General features: G+C 35.9%; 1 protein-coding gene across 5 annotated transcripts in view; it reads right to left on the bottom strand.

The window, feature by feature from the left end:
• Haspin (haspin) overlaps window positions 1-15,640 on the bottom strand; it is a 152,513-nt gene that overhangs the window by 41,388 nt on the left and 95,485 nt on the right. For all 5 annotated transcript variants that reach the window (XM_081767536.1, XM_081767535.1, XM_081767546.1 and 2 more), the window contains 2 exons: window positions 7,142-7,369; window positions 3,454-3,694 (listed from right to left, as the gene is read on the bottom strand). In XM_081767536.1, coding sequence (XP_081623662.1) covers window positions 3,454-3,694; window positions 7,142-7,369 — 469 coding nt within the window. The remainder of the gene's footprint in view (window positions 1-3,453; window positions 3,695-7,141; window positions 7,370-15,640) is intronic.

Raw genomic sequence — 15,640 nt, 5'->3', positions numbered from 1 at the left:
GATATTGAATGACCCTTCGCGGATGTTCGTTTTCCAGTCGAGCCGCTTTGGTGTAAATGATTTTCTACTGGTCAAAACACTCCTCTAACTAAAGCGTTCTGGTGGCAAGGATAATCAATGGCATCAACATTGCGACAAATATGTACAATCCGCGGCAAAAAACCTGCAACATGAGGATGTCAGTTTTTGTGAAACTACCCCTAACAGCACAGGGAATGAACATAACGTCTAAGTGGAACGAATCACGCCAGGATAAACCTAAGCCTCCTCCCGTGCATACTTAATTTGGAGCAAAAGACTTCGTCATTTCACAATAAACTTATATGCTCATGTTGCAGGTTTTTTGCCGCGGATTGTACAACTAAAGGAAGATTACGTTTAAAAGAGATACTAGTATCAATTTCCTGGGGTTAAGCAGTTTGTGCAATAAATAAACAAAAAGGAAGTCTTAAAGCTTAAACGTATCTTGTAAAATAGTCAACTAATATACAGTCTTTTATTCTAACGCTGTCTATGATGATACAATGCAAAAGTGTGTAATGCATCATTCAAGCTTGGTTTCTGATCTCTGTTCTAACAATAATACGTGAGAATATTCAGTAATCGTGTAACACAAACGTCTTCTACGTTGCCAATATCCATCCATCACAATGGGTGATATCAATAAAAATAAGTAACTACTCTGAGAAGTCCTGCTCGAGAATCGGAGTAACTACGCCTGGAGTAATCTCCTCCCTCAATTTCGAATCAATAAAACAAGCCACTACTCAGGTCTAGTCTGCTCCAGATTTATGAACGTTTACTCGCGCTTCCTCTGCACGTAGCACTGAGTCGTATCAATAAAAGAAGTGATTACTCATTTCTCCCATTCATCGCGCAGTCATTTCGTTGTTTTTAACCTATGGCGTAGTATCTTAAAAGCCATGAAACGGGCAAGTAGCAACGATAGTTTCAACCAAAGTGCATTTGTGGATATTTTAAAAGAGTTTCCAGTGGTACTTTCAAAGTCACAGCTACCAGAAAGTAAACGAGGGAAAGCCGAAACTTTGAAGGTAATTACAGTGAAATGCAACGAAATATCAAATACATCTACGACTGAGACACAAATTCAAAAGAGAATCTTTAATATTCGAGCGAGAATAAAACAAAAATAAAAAAGAAGAAAAAATAAAAAAAAGGAAAGAAGAAAGTAATACTGAAACCATGGGAATGAACCTATTTGAGCTGATGGATGTTGATTGGAATCCAGCAATATCAAGATTAACACGACAAGCACATATCACGTGTTGTCCAAGGTCTTTGTAGATTGTTTGGCTTTAAGAACGAAATCAGACACTTAGCTCCTTTGTTTTCTTTTTTAAAAAAAGTCCAGCCACTCACGTCATAAATCACGTCCATCTGATTGCATTTTCCACACCATACGTGTCCCCTTTCGCCTTGACATAAACAAAATACATTCTCATGTATACACCCTTTCTATCAACGTTGAGTTGAGTTGATTATTAGTTTAACGTCCTTTTCAGTAGCGTGCCTATATGAGACTGAACCCACTGATTAACGTGGAATCCAAACCACATGAGCTCCTGCCGGGAATCGAACGCGGGTCTCCTATGCCAAAGGCATGTACGCTAACCGCTTAGCCACGAAATAGCTCTTCCTATTAACGTATTACTCTCCAAAATACTAGGTTTCTTTAATGCCACTTGTATATAGTCAAGTGCTCCGATAGCACCCGGAAATGTATATTGTTCTTGCCACTCTGCCTTTGCTGTTTGTATATTACGCACACTTCCGGAAACAATCCATTTTCAGGTAGTCATAGACAGTACTTTGAGCCACACCAGAATCCCCTGACATTCCGACCTGGAATCCCGGATCACTCACGTAACGCAAGAAAACCAAGGGCACCGATTTCTCTGTAAATTTGGGGGGAGAGGGCATTCAGATGCAGAAGGTATATATATCGGGATTTTAAGACAAATTGCACTCTAATTATGCCAAATATTGTATATTCATAAATACAATAGGGGGCCCACATGAGCTTTGGGGGGCCCGAGCCCCCACAGGATCGGCGCCCTTGAAGAAAACCCGCATCTTTTCATCATTACGTAGTCCACCACCCCGAATTTCTGTTGATTCTCCTTAAAAAATGTTGTGCTAATCACTACATTTTCTTTCATAAACTTATAATGCTTTTTGTAATCTCCATTTCCAACATTTCTATGCAGTTTATAAATTTTTCTACGTAGTAAAACAATCATATACTCTGCCATATTTCGCACGGAGTCACCTATTTAGCTTGCTCCACAAATTTGGAGAAGTTACTAGCATCACAGAGGAGTCTTTGATTTTTATTGATATCAAACGCGTAGTAGTTACTCGGCTCGAGAATAGAGGTGTGGTTACTTCAAAAGGGCGGAGCTTCTCCGAGGTCAGCCGAGACGACTAGTGCTCAGTTCTCTTTTTATTGATACCAATGCGAGTAACTACTTCAAAATTGGGCGTAATGAGTAACTTCTCCGTTTTATTGATATCACCCAATTATTTTCCGAAAAGTTATGTGTTAAAAGCAAATCCAAGTGAATTTTTCAATTTACTCATTGGAGATTTTGTGGTGACTGAACTTCGATCGAATATTTTAAAACTGTTAAAGTACCAGACAACTTTCCTCCGAATCTACAGTAGAATATAATATGGTAAAATGAGCCTAAGTATGAAAGGAATATATTATAATACGGGTCGAAGTATGAAAGAAATGCATTAAAAAACGGCTTAGGTATAAACCGAATACATAGTAAAAACATTTTCTTAACTGATCAATTGCTGTACAATCGACCTAGTATAATGAACTTACGCATTTGGAATTCAACTGATTTCTCCTAATCAATTACAGTAATTTAGATTCAATATGATTTCGAAATTTTCTTGCACAGGATTTTAAGTTCTTTAAGTTCAATGTATTTCAATGTTTAAGCTCTATTTCTAAGTATCAACTAATAAACAACGGAAGGACAGTATAGGTAGCAAATTTCATTAATATCACATTACACAATAAATTTTTATTTAAAACCTTTTTAACAATAGTGTATATTCTCCCTGTTTGACCATACACTCTTGTCTTATTTTTCTTCCTTATTGCAATATTATAAGAAGCTTTTGTAACCTTTGTGTCACTTTTTTTTTTTTTTTTTTTTTTTCTAAATAGCGCATTTGATCTTGTCTGTTCGCAGGTTTTACTTTATTTCATTAACTTGTTGCAATAAATTCAACTTTGAGGTTATTACATCTGCATATGGCACACGAAAATAATAATAGTAACAAAGCTTAAGTCGAAAATTATTAACATATTCCATTGTGTTTGTATTGATCTTTTGCGAATATCAGAAAAATGTATATGACAATTCAAATCAGTTAAGACTTTATCACTATCACACATGCAGAACTATTCCTTACCTTTGAATAAATATATCCTCAAAATTAATTATTTCATTCTGACTGCAGCGTTGCAACACAAGCTTCTTAGCACACAATGAGTTATCACAATCCTGAGAAACTACTCTGCAAAGACTGTCTGTCTGGGCCAATGTTGTGCACGGGTGTAATGAACATGACGTGGCCACTTGAATTTCTTTGGCTTCTACATCTTCATCCAACTCAACTGACCATTCTTCCCTTTCCGACAAGATTTCAGAGACTGAAATAAAACCATAAAAAAAAAAAAAAAAAAAAAAAAAAAAAAAAATCAGCTTCAATTAAGGAAAAGTTAGGATATAAGAAAGCTTATTCACAGTGAGCCTTATCAGATTCAGACTGATCTTTCATAAGGTTTAGAATCTTTAGTCTACACTATGTATCACACTAGTCAATCGTTTATATAACCACATTCTTTTTCCACGTTTCGATACGTCGATGTAAACTTTGAAAATGCGTTAACACGAAAAGTACAAAATCGTGTAACTATCGAAATGAAGAGTATGGAGGTACCAAATTACATCCATGTAAACGGTACAATAATTCGTTTCAACGAAGCTGACTTCCGTAAATATTCATGGAATTGCATTACTGACTACTCCTGATAGACTTTTTTATACTACTGTATATTAAATGACTTTGCTTTTTCTTTAATGTACAATGTAAGACATGTATTATACCCCAAACTTTCCAAACACTTAATAGGAATATTTCACAAGTTTTGTCATGTATGCCAGAAAAAATGTGCAATTTCAACTCAAATTCTAATCTTCTTTTTACGGATGCAAATCAGTCCCGCCCATTTTTTAACGTTTTTCAAATGCGGAAATAAAACAAAAATTCTAAAATTTCTCTGTGTAATTATTTAGTATTTAGAAAATGCTACTCAGTGCACTGTGTTATTCATGTCAATTACAAAGCAATACGCTTACTGACGAACCAAATAAAAATAAAGACTATTTCATAAACACTGACAACTTTAGTGATTACTACTTCATACTACAAACATTCTAATAACACGCTCATGAATTCTAATAGCCATTATACATTTATGCAATTTCTAAAAACCACTTAAAAACATCAGGAAAAAAAAAAGGAAAGGACTAACCAGGATAGAACAGTGTTAGATATATATATTGTCAAAAACCTCAGATCACATGTCAAATGATGAATACACGGATTGCGTTATGACGGGGTTAATTTGCGCATTCTTTTGTTCTTTCGTCGAAGGTTACCGACTTACGTTGGTATTTTTTCTTTATTATGCCAATGCTGTGCAAATTTTGTAATTAATGCTTCCCATTCACAATAAGCAGAACTTTTTCATACTAACTAAAAGCAAGCAGAACACCGTCGGAGAACAGAACTGAGAAATTACCGGCGTGCAAAGCTGTGGAGCACAGCCTCTGTGCCCGAGCCGAGCTTGTCCCTGGCCGAGCTGGGCCACCAAATACAATGATGGAATACTTGATGATACTTATTCCTTAGACGATGGAATACTTGCTAATCAAATTGCGTTCAGCCAGTTTGGGCAGTACTTACTGAGAAATATACACCCTGTTTCAAAAAGAATATATGTATTACGAAGAATTATTTTGTCTAAAATATCGATCGCTGCGCCTCGGCTCGACTGTTGGACAAACGAACACATAGTCTAGTTTATATTAATAGCCGCTAGATGTCAGTTGTCTTCTGTTTTGCTTGGTAACCGACATATGTTTAAAATGGCTACTCCGCAGCAGAAAACATTTTGTGTTCTAGAGTTTGCGAACTGCAATTCCGTGATTACAGTGCAAAGACGTTTCAGGTTGAGGTACCAAATTGATCCTAAGAATGGGTGGAACATTCGCAGATGGTATCGACAGTTTGTAGATACAGGATGTGTATGTAAAGGAAAGAGTCCTGGCCGCCCTCGTGTTCCTGAAGAAAATGTTGCACGAATTCAAACTGCTTTCCAACGTAGTCCTTCAAAATCAACTCATCGTGCCAGTCGGGAGTTACAAGTGCCGATAACAACAATTTGGCGTGTTTTGAGACGTCGGTTGGTTATGAAGCCGTACAAGTTACAGCTGTTACAAACTCTGCGTTCTGACGACAAACCCATACGTGTGGCATTTAGTAACGAGATTCTGGATGCTATTGACAACGATAACACTTTTGCACAACACATCGTGTTCAGTAATGAAGCGACTTTCCGTGTTAGTGGTCAGGTAAACAAACAAAATATTCGAATTTGGGGCCTACAGAACCCACATGCAGTCATTGAACATGTACGAGATTCGCCCAAAGTCAATCTGTTTTGTGCGATATCCCGATCATATGTTTACGGGTCATTCTTCTTTAATGGAAACACGGTTAACAGTATCTCGCTATGTTACAAAACTGGTTGTTTCCGAGGTTGCACGAAAACAACTTCATTTTTCAACAAGACGGGGCACCCCCTCACTGGAGTAGCCAAGTGCGTGAATATCTGAACTCTACCGAACCGTTAGATTGGTCGTCAAGGAGCTGGCGACTTAGCATGTCTCAGCTGGCCTCCACGGTCACCGGATTTGCCACCCTGTGACTTCTTCCTGTAGAGTTTCGTTAAAGACAACGTTTATGTACCTAAAGTCCCACAGAACCTGGAAGAGTTGAAGGACCGGATCCGTACTGCCATAACATCAGTGATGCAGGACATGCTTGCCCGAGTATGCGAGGAATTTGAAAAAATGAAATGAAATGAAATCTTTGAGTTTTACGTCCCACGGTTATGCCGGTTAGGCTAAAGGAGACGGTGATAATGAGAGATGAGTGAAATGGTGGAATGAAGAAAGTGGGAGGAAACGGGAGAACCCCGAGAAAACCCACGCACACGGTGTTTGTCCACCACAAAGTTCACTTGGCGGGAGCAGGGTTTGAACCCGAGACCCCAAGCACCAGAGGTGAACGCTCTACCACTGCGAGGAATTTGAGTATCCATGTGATATTGTTCGTGTCGCTGATCGAGGACATATTGAACATCTGTAATTTGAACTTTGAATTGTAATTTGAACTTGAGAGGTTCGTAAATATGTCTGTAAAATTTCATATTCGTATGTCTTAAGGTTTAATAAATATATCCATTCGAAATACGTATATTCTTTTTGAAACAGGGTGTAATATGACATACAAACCGAGCCGAGCTTGTCCCTAGCCAAGCTCGGAAACCAAATATAACCATGGTGAGCTACTTGCCCACCAAATTTGGTTTGGATCCGGCCAGTAGTAACCGAGAAAAAAAAAATACCGCATATATATAACCTGGAATGAGACTAGACGTTCCTATATGCTTATACTGGGAGCTAAAAACTGTCGGCAGTATTATAGTTTCCATTAATTGAGGAATGTGAGGACAAAATGATAAGCATCTTTAAGTGTTAACTATGTAACATTATTTTATTATTATTTTTCAATAAACAAAATGTTTCAGAAGTGACTAACCACAATTAAAACTTGTATATTCTTTGTAGACCAAGGTAAATTACTACACTGCTGTTCTCTAATTTACTTGTATTTCAAAATTAGCTCTGAAGTGGATGTTCATCAAATGAAAAAGGGTAGTTTTCCATACACTATCTAATAATTATTTCCCTCAAATAATTACAATTCATAACTGAGCATACTTTTATATAAGCAAAGTCATACGTACCTTTTAATGCAGTAGCTTTGCACGATATATCTGTAAGATTCTGTTCAAGACTTTCATAGACACATTTTGAACTATTCCTCAATTGATCACCCGGAATAATCTGTAGAGTGGATCTTCTTCTCAAGCGTTGACTCTGAGAAACACGATGCAATTTTCTGCAAGGACTACCACTGGATAATTTACTCCTTTCATCATCCTTTCTACCGGTCTGACAACTCTGGAATACCCCTACAAATGTAGTGCAATGCAATATTAGAAAGCGTAACATTTTGTATTTAGACTGTAAATTATTCATAGACTGGTATGTGTAACTTAAGGATAACCGCAGTTTCTAAATATTACTACTACAAAATCCAACGGAACGGTTTGCGAAACTCTGCATAACCCTGAGGCTCGCTATAAAGTTGGTGAACGTGGAAAAATCAGAACCACGAATGATAAATACGAATATTATGGACATTCGATTGAGTTTATGATATCCAGATAAAGACGACAGAAAACATCTGTTTGACACTGAATAATCAGAATGGAGGAAATATCATATCAATATCGTCCACTGAATGTATCGCGTGTGTAGGTGGTTTTCAGAATGACACGTAAAAGTTTGAAAGCCCAGGGATAATGCTCAATAATGACTGCTACAAAACCCTACAGGACAAGAATCGATACAAAGCATCAATTACAAAACAGACACATAGGATGGATATAATGATTTACTGATTACACAGATTACATAAGTGGATTGTTTGCTCTCTGGCCAATGTGTTCTATCCTATTAACAGGTCATCAGCCCAGGGAGAGAGAGTTCTCAGTAGTGCCTACTAACTCAAAAATTAACAAGACAAAAACATGAAACTATGTTTTTACTGGAGCAAGTCGATTTTACTAGATTCTGGACATCAGTCAAGTTGTAAAAGAGTGACACACATCACTTCGAAAAACCCATTGAAAGAAATATATCTGGTAGTTCGGTGTTTTTGTCTTCGAAGGCACTACGCAAAATGGACGTGAAACTCCGGTAAGTAGCAACTAATGCTGAAACCAATATGAAAATTCTTGCCCAGCGTTTCACACCCCGAGTTCATGTTACTGTATGGATAGCAATGTCTTGTTATCGTATGGATGGTAACGTCAGAATTATTGTACTACACTATTGGTATGTTTTAAAAAAACAGAAAAACCTTCATATGATTATCCTGCATGCTTCTCCGACCTATTTGACTTCGAATGCACACAAAATTCTACAAACACCTTGCAATATGTTCACAAACTGAACTAAGTACATCAAAATAAGACAACACTGTGTTTCATTATTGGTATAAACCCATTTATATAATCACAGCTTGCAAACAATAACAATACTAGCAATGTGAATAAAAGGAGAAAGAAACTTGGATTAATTTTTGACCACCACTTTAATGCAGCAAGAAATACAGTATATTTCCTAACTACGCTTTTTATTATTATTATTATTATTATTATTATTATTATTTTAAATTCAATTATTTAATTATTTTATTATTCACCGCTATCTGACAAACACACATTTCGGAAGATATCCAAATCCGTTCCTATTGGAGATCCCTATTACTATTCTGCTTTATAGAACTTTTAGATCTCAGTAATATTAATGATCAATAGAAGATATGGAATTCGTATACATAATTCAAGTATTCACTCTTGTATTTTTAAAGCAGAGTGATATACTTTCTATATTTCGGATACATGCTTGAGTATCCATTAACAGAGATAAATAAGACTTAATATACCTTGTAGCTTGAGTTCCTTATATGGTTGTTTTTTGTGTATTAGTAAATATTTTGAATTGTAAACCTAGTAACGTGTTTTATATACAGTAAATCCAGGCACTTGGCTTCCTTAAATGAATGATTTATAGAGTGCACTTTCGTTTACTTAACTTACTCCAATTGTTATTTCTACTTTTCAGGCCTATAGAAGTATTGTGTCCTCCATTTATCTTGATGAAACTTCATGTCTTCTGAACATTATTAATATGGCTTCCACTGCAGATCATTTTGCTAGTTTTTGTTTTCAATCTAGTTTTAGTTATTGGTTATGGTTTACACGTAATTACGTAAATCGATGAAACGGAATTTCAAAATAAAATATTTTTTGCTGAGTTTACAAGTTAGTATGTAAAACAAATATAACTGTGATATTATTGTAAAAAGCAGGAAATCTCGGAGAAATAAAGAAATTTGATTTGATTTGAACACATTTTTTCAGCAGCGAGGCTACATAAAACGTGGACCTACAGCTTAACGTGAGATCAAACCACGTGAGCTGCTGGGAATCGAACCCGTGTATCCTATGCCAAAGGCGCGTATGCTAACTGCCTAGCCACAAGAGAGCTCAAATAAAGAAATTAATGTACAAGTATATACACTTTAATTTTTGTTGCTGAAAATCTGTAATCCCATTCCCGATCCAGGTTTCCTTTTCTAGTGTTAAATTCTGATTTCTTACTCCTAGTGAAGTAGGCTTCAAAAACATTCCTCTGTACTGCTGATGTCATACATATAAAATTATTGCCATCCGTACTATGTTTAGATTATTGTAAACATTTAGACAACTCCGAAACTGCTTCCTTATCCTCTCTCGATTACCCTGACTTAATTTCCATATTCCTCTGTATCCAGTGTTGTTTCCTTCATCACTGCAATATCTCGTAAGGTTCTTATTCTTATTGCAAACGTCCCGCGTTCAGATTGCTCCTGTGAGAGAGCTTTAGATATAACACTGATTGCTCCTTAAGTTTCTCACATCAGTGTACTTTAACAATCAATAGCGAAATGGATAGCTACCCCATACATGTTCTTATGCCAAAGACGTCACAACGAATAATCAACTGCATTACGATTTTTGCTATCCTACAGAGAAAAACTTCTTTGTATCTACGTCGGAAAATTATTTAAACGGATGCATTTCTTAAGTTATAACACAAGACAAATCTACATTTTTCCTGGCAACTGTACAGGGTTACATATCTTATACACTCTCTTTGTTTAGCTAATTTAACGAAAAACTGCACTAAACACAATGCAACAACCGTTACTTAAATTTCCAGCAGTGATCTACAAGATACCAATGTATCTGCAAGATACCAATGTACAGCACTACGAGTGGAACGAAGATTGTTCATAATTACTTAAATGTTTTGCTACAATAAGGTAAAGGAGATATAGAGGGTTTATCATTATTTAATTTTTTTCTTTAAATTGACTCTTCTGAAAATCGAAAATGAAAGTAGGCCACATTCAAGGCCTTTACCTATAGTACATTTTGAAAGATGTGTTTTGCTTACCTGAGTCAATATTACCATCATCTGAAAACAAATGCATATGAACCACAAAAACATCTATTTTAAAATCTACTGAAGATTGAACAAACATGATGTACATTGCACTTAGCAACAAGATTTAGCATCTCTACATGTATAAATTAAATTATTTTGCATTTACTCCCTGCAGGCTAAAAATAAAGGATATGGATGGCATTTTCAAAAGAATAAAAGGAAGCGAAAGTAATTAAAAGTAAGCGAAAACGGGAAAATTCCGAGTAAAGTTGAATGCCTCCTTTATATGCTCAAGTTCTGCTTTGACAAAGCAATAAACAAGCCGTATCTGCAGTATTTTCAAATTTACAAGAAGTATCCATTAACATTATTCGTTTAATTCTAAATACATGTTCCTATCATAATCATTGAATACATGTTATTTGATGCCATTTCCGCGAATAATAAAAACCTAATGCTATACTTTAATTTTACGTTGGCTGTTTGACAAATCTTCTCTTTCATTTCATTTAGTAATGAACTTTCTTACCTAAAGTTGAATGTTAAACTTATCAAGAGTTGAACTTATTCTTTAACACCACCGATGAGTACGTTAACAACTGGGACACACATAAATACATACACATTATTATTATTATAATTATTATTATTATTATTATTAAGTATTCTGCCTTTCGGCAGGTCCTGGAGCTAATTAGGATTTTTTTTTCAATTTTAGATTTAGACTTGGAAATGTTTCTTCCACGTTTCTTGATCTTCAGCTTCCTCTTTTAACTCCCAATATTTTCTTCTATTTTTCAAATCATCGATAAGCTGTGTTTTTCCTCCTATTCCTCGCTTTCCTTCCATTTTTCCTTCTATGGCGGTGTGAAGAAGACAATTTCTTTGCAAGATGTGTCCAATCCAATTGGCCTTCCTATGAAGGATGCTGGTTAGAAGTGTCCTCTTCTCTCCTATTCGTTTTAAAACATCTTCGTTTGTTGCTTTCTCTCTCTCTGTCCATTTTATCTTCTCCATTTTCCACACCACATTTCGAAGCTCTCCAAATATTTTTTCTCTAACTTCCGTAATGTCTAAGTCTCTAAACCATACAGTCCAACACTCCAAATATAGCACTTGACCAGCTTCTTACTAAGTCCAGTATTCAGCATGCTAGTTAAAAGTGATCTTTTCTTATTAAATGCTTCTTTGGCTATGGTAATTCTCGACCTGATCTCTTTGGCGCAATAAGCGTCTCTCGCCAAAATACTTCCAGATACTTGAAATTCTCGATCTCTTCAAGTTCTCTTTGTTCTACTCTAATCCGTCAGGCCGTGTGTCCATGGGATATTCTCATGACTTTCGACTTTTCGATGATGATTTCCATTCCATATAGTTTTCCGGTGTCAACTATTTTGTCAATCATCTCCTGTAGTCCTCCTTCGGTTTTAGCTATTATAACCGTATCATCTGCATACCTGGTCTTGTTAATGATCTGCCCTCCAATTTTGAAATCTCCTATTCCCATTAATGCTTCCTTCATTAAACACTCACTGTAAATGTTGAATAACTGGAGCGACAGACTACAACCTTGTATGACTCCTCTTCCAATCTCCGCACTATTGGTTTCTCCTTCATTCAATCGCAACACGTTAAGTGTCTCAATATACTTAAGACTGGCTTTTCAACATATATCTTAATAAAATGGAAATTGTATTCATCTGATGCCACACAACTTTCGAATTAGATCAAAATAGATCAAAATTCTTCATTTAAGGGAAAAATCGGAAAACAACTTCAATTACGACCTAAAATATTACTCCTACAATTTGATCTGAATATAAATTCGGGTCGCTACAACTTAAAGAGCAAACTGGGTATAACTTACACAGTATCCCGTATGAGAGCACAAAAATTTAATTTCACAATCACCCAATTTCATTAATCGTCCATCTCCTTTTGCCCAAAGTGCATAACGGTGGACGTTAAACTAGAAAATTTCATTTCATTTTTGCACTGTAGGCAGTTACTAGAAATAAAATATGCAGGGAACAGGTTGTTCATCTTACGTTTCTGTCTCGGCTCTGTTTAAATTGGAATGTTACCATTGATCTCGTGTCCTTGATTCCATTCTTATTTTGAACATAGGTTTGCTTTACTCGTAAATCCAAATTCAACTTCCTAACATATGTTTCCTATTATCGATTTCGAACGTTTTGTTAAAACTACAGTGACTCACAAAACTATTCGGGCACACAGAAATTCCATGCATAAATGTTGATACTGTGAAAGACATAAATACAATTAGTGAGTTGAAGTATGAAATATGAAAAAATATATGTTAGGCAACAGAAAAGAACAAAAATAAAGTTACTGGTAACACTAAACATAAAGAAAAGAAAATATGGCACCACAAAACTATTCGGACAGCAATTAATGGTAATACAATAATAGTACTTTAGAATGCAGAAAGAGGGCGTAAATAGTTACTGTAAGTTTCAGAAACAACGTCCAGAACTTAATCTTTGTGTATGTGTATTGAAGAAAGCAATTCCAGCGTGCTCAATGGGACGGAGAGGCAAGAACAGCAGGTTCCACCACGCAAAGGGCAAGAGTTGCCGTCAAATTGCGGAAATGCTACAAATGAAGAAAAGTACGGTGTACGATATAGTCAAACGGTTCAGTAAAGAGGATAGGCTCGAACTGTATCCCGCGGGAGGACGCCCAAGGAGGTTTTCCCCCAGAGAAGAACAATTCATTGTGAGAAAAGTGAAGAGGAATCCTCGTCTAAGTGCTCCAAATATAACTGCACAACTGCAAACAAAGTTACGGAAGCAAGCGAGTGTAGAAACTGTTCGTAGAATATTGAGAAGGGCAATTTTCATGGCCGCGTCGCGAGAAAAAAGCGTATATAAGTAAGGCAAACCAAAGGAAAAGAGAAGCATTTGCTAGACAACTTATAGAAAAAGACGAAGAATAGTGGAATCGCTTATTTTTTGCTGATGAATCGAAATTCAATGTATGTGGATCAGATGGGAGAATTATGGTGTGGCGAAAACCAAATTAGGAGCTTCTGGAAAAGAATATACAAGCTACTGTGAAGCACGGTGGTGGACATATGTTGTGGGGCTGTATGTCCGCCAATGGTGTAGGTGAGTTAGTGTTTATTGATGAGACAATGAATAAAGATGTCCATCTTCAAATCTTGAAAGATAATTTGAAGGAAAGTGCAGAAAAGTTTGGCTTAATACTTTTATGTTCTACCAAGATAACGACCCAAAGCACACATCTCATGATGTACAGCTTTGGCTTTTATACAACTGTCCAAAAGTGCTCCATCCACCTCCTCAATTATCTGACATGAACATCATAGAAAATCTGTGGGATAAGTTGGAGGAGGAGGTACGAAAGACACCCATAAAGTCTAAGGAACATCTGAGAGACAGATTACGAGAAGAGTGGAAGAAAATCTCTCCTGAATACACCAGAAAACTGGTTCAAAGCATGCCTATTAGACTACAGGAAGTTCTTCATAAGAAAGGCAAGGCCACAAGGTACTAACTTTTTGGTTTCATTGTTTTATTATTAATATTATTTCCTGAGCAAAGTGTCTGAATAGTTTTGTTGTGTTATATTTTCATTTCTATATCTTCAGAGCTAATAAAATCTTTTCTTTGTAGTTACAATGACATTTTTTTTATTATGTAATCTCTGACATATACTTCTGTATCTGACATACTTAATAGCAGCAATTAAATTTATTTCCTTCATATATTGAAGGTAATTTAATTTCTTTACCATGTGTCCGAATAGTTTTGTGAGCCATTGTATTTATCCTTAAAGTACTTTGTAACGCTTTACTTATCATGCTGATGTAAAGAATTCAATGATCAAACTATAATTCATGCGCACCACAAACTTCTTTTCAGTTCAAAATATACTAGTTTATAAAAAAAGCTTTTCTTTTCCACAAAAACACTTACCACTTACCCATGAAAACAGAGACTTAGTAAGTTTACATCACGAATCATTACTACTAACAACAGTATTATTTTCACTTCAAGTAGGTTTCAAAGGGTGGAATGCTTATTTTCCATATAGAACTACCTCTCAAATAAATTTTTCGCATCCAATCGCATTGCTATGCCACCTAATCTGACGAATTTTTACATTTTAGTGACAACAATATTTCACAATATGTTACGTATTTAAGGTAATAGAATTTCTTAAAACTTTTGGACAGAAAAATAACAATAAACTCGTACTAATACGATTTATCTTAAACAGTACTTACTAATGCGTTGATACCTAGTAACAAACGCATTGTTTGACGAATAATTTTGTGGTTTAGTAAATACAGAAAATATATTTAAAAACTAATATGTAACTTCCCTTGATACTTTCACCTTATAGATGATGTAATTTGTCACAGAACTCTAAATTGACATTAACAACGTACTTCTTCAAAATATGGGTTTCAGAAGATTAACCAAATACTGAATAGCATTAGCTAGCAAAACATTAAAGAATGTTAATACTACATCTAATTTTCGTATTGTTGCATGGTACACTAAAATGGCTGGAAGGGAGTACACGAGGGAAAATATACCTCCTAACCGGTTAGTTTCATGTTACTTTCGCGGAGTGCTCTCATATCATCAACACTACGTGAATAGTGTCAAACATTCGAGTATAAATGTTTTGCATTGAATACACATAGTGATGATTAAACAATTAGCTGAATTACCTAAGAAACTAACTCATATTGCACTGGTATTGCGCGACCTGGGATCGAAAAATCGAGTGGGTATGGTATCAAAGATATCTTAAGTTGTTACGTGAGTTGGAGAAACCTTTTGTCCAAGAACTGAAATCAGAGATGTTGGGTGACGCTGTCCTCTTTTATGAGAAAGTTGTTCCCGATTCATGAGAACAAATTTGAAATTGAACTCACTTTAACAAATGCCATATTGCCATCAAGCGGTGGAGTTCGATTGGACTACCAGCATTTTAAACTGCTCGACATCGTTACTTTCAGTTCTAGAGGCCTGCGTTGAAGAATGGTAACAAATATCCCTCTCATTCCTTTCTGAGAGCTCACTACAGACAACCATAATTCAGACATCACAAGACACTTGACACATCGTTCTAGAAGACCTCCTCCCCCCTGCATCAGGAACCTTAAGCGGAGAATCAATAAAAGG

This window comes from Thermobia domestica, chromosome 1 (assembly GCF_964235325.1).
Source record: "Thermobia domestica chromosome 1, izTheDome1.hap1.1, whole genome shotgun sequence".
In the NCBI taxonomy this organism is placed as follows: Eukaryota; Metazoa; Arthropoda; class Insecta; order Zygentoma; family Lepismatidae; genus Thermobia; species Thermobia domestica.
This window is presented reverse-complemented; position numbering and strand designations above follow the sequence as displayed.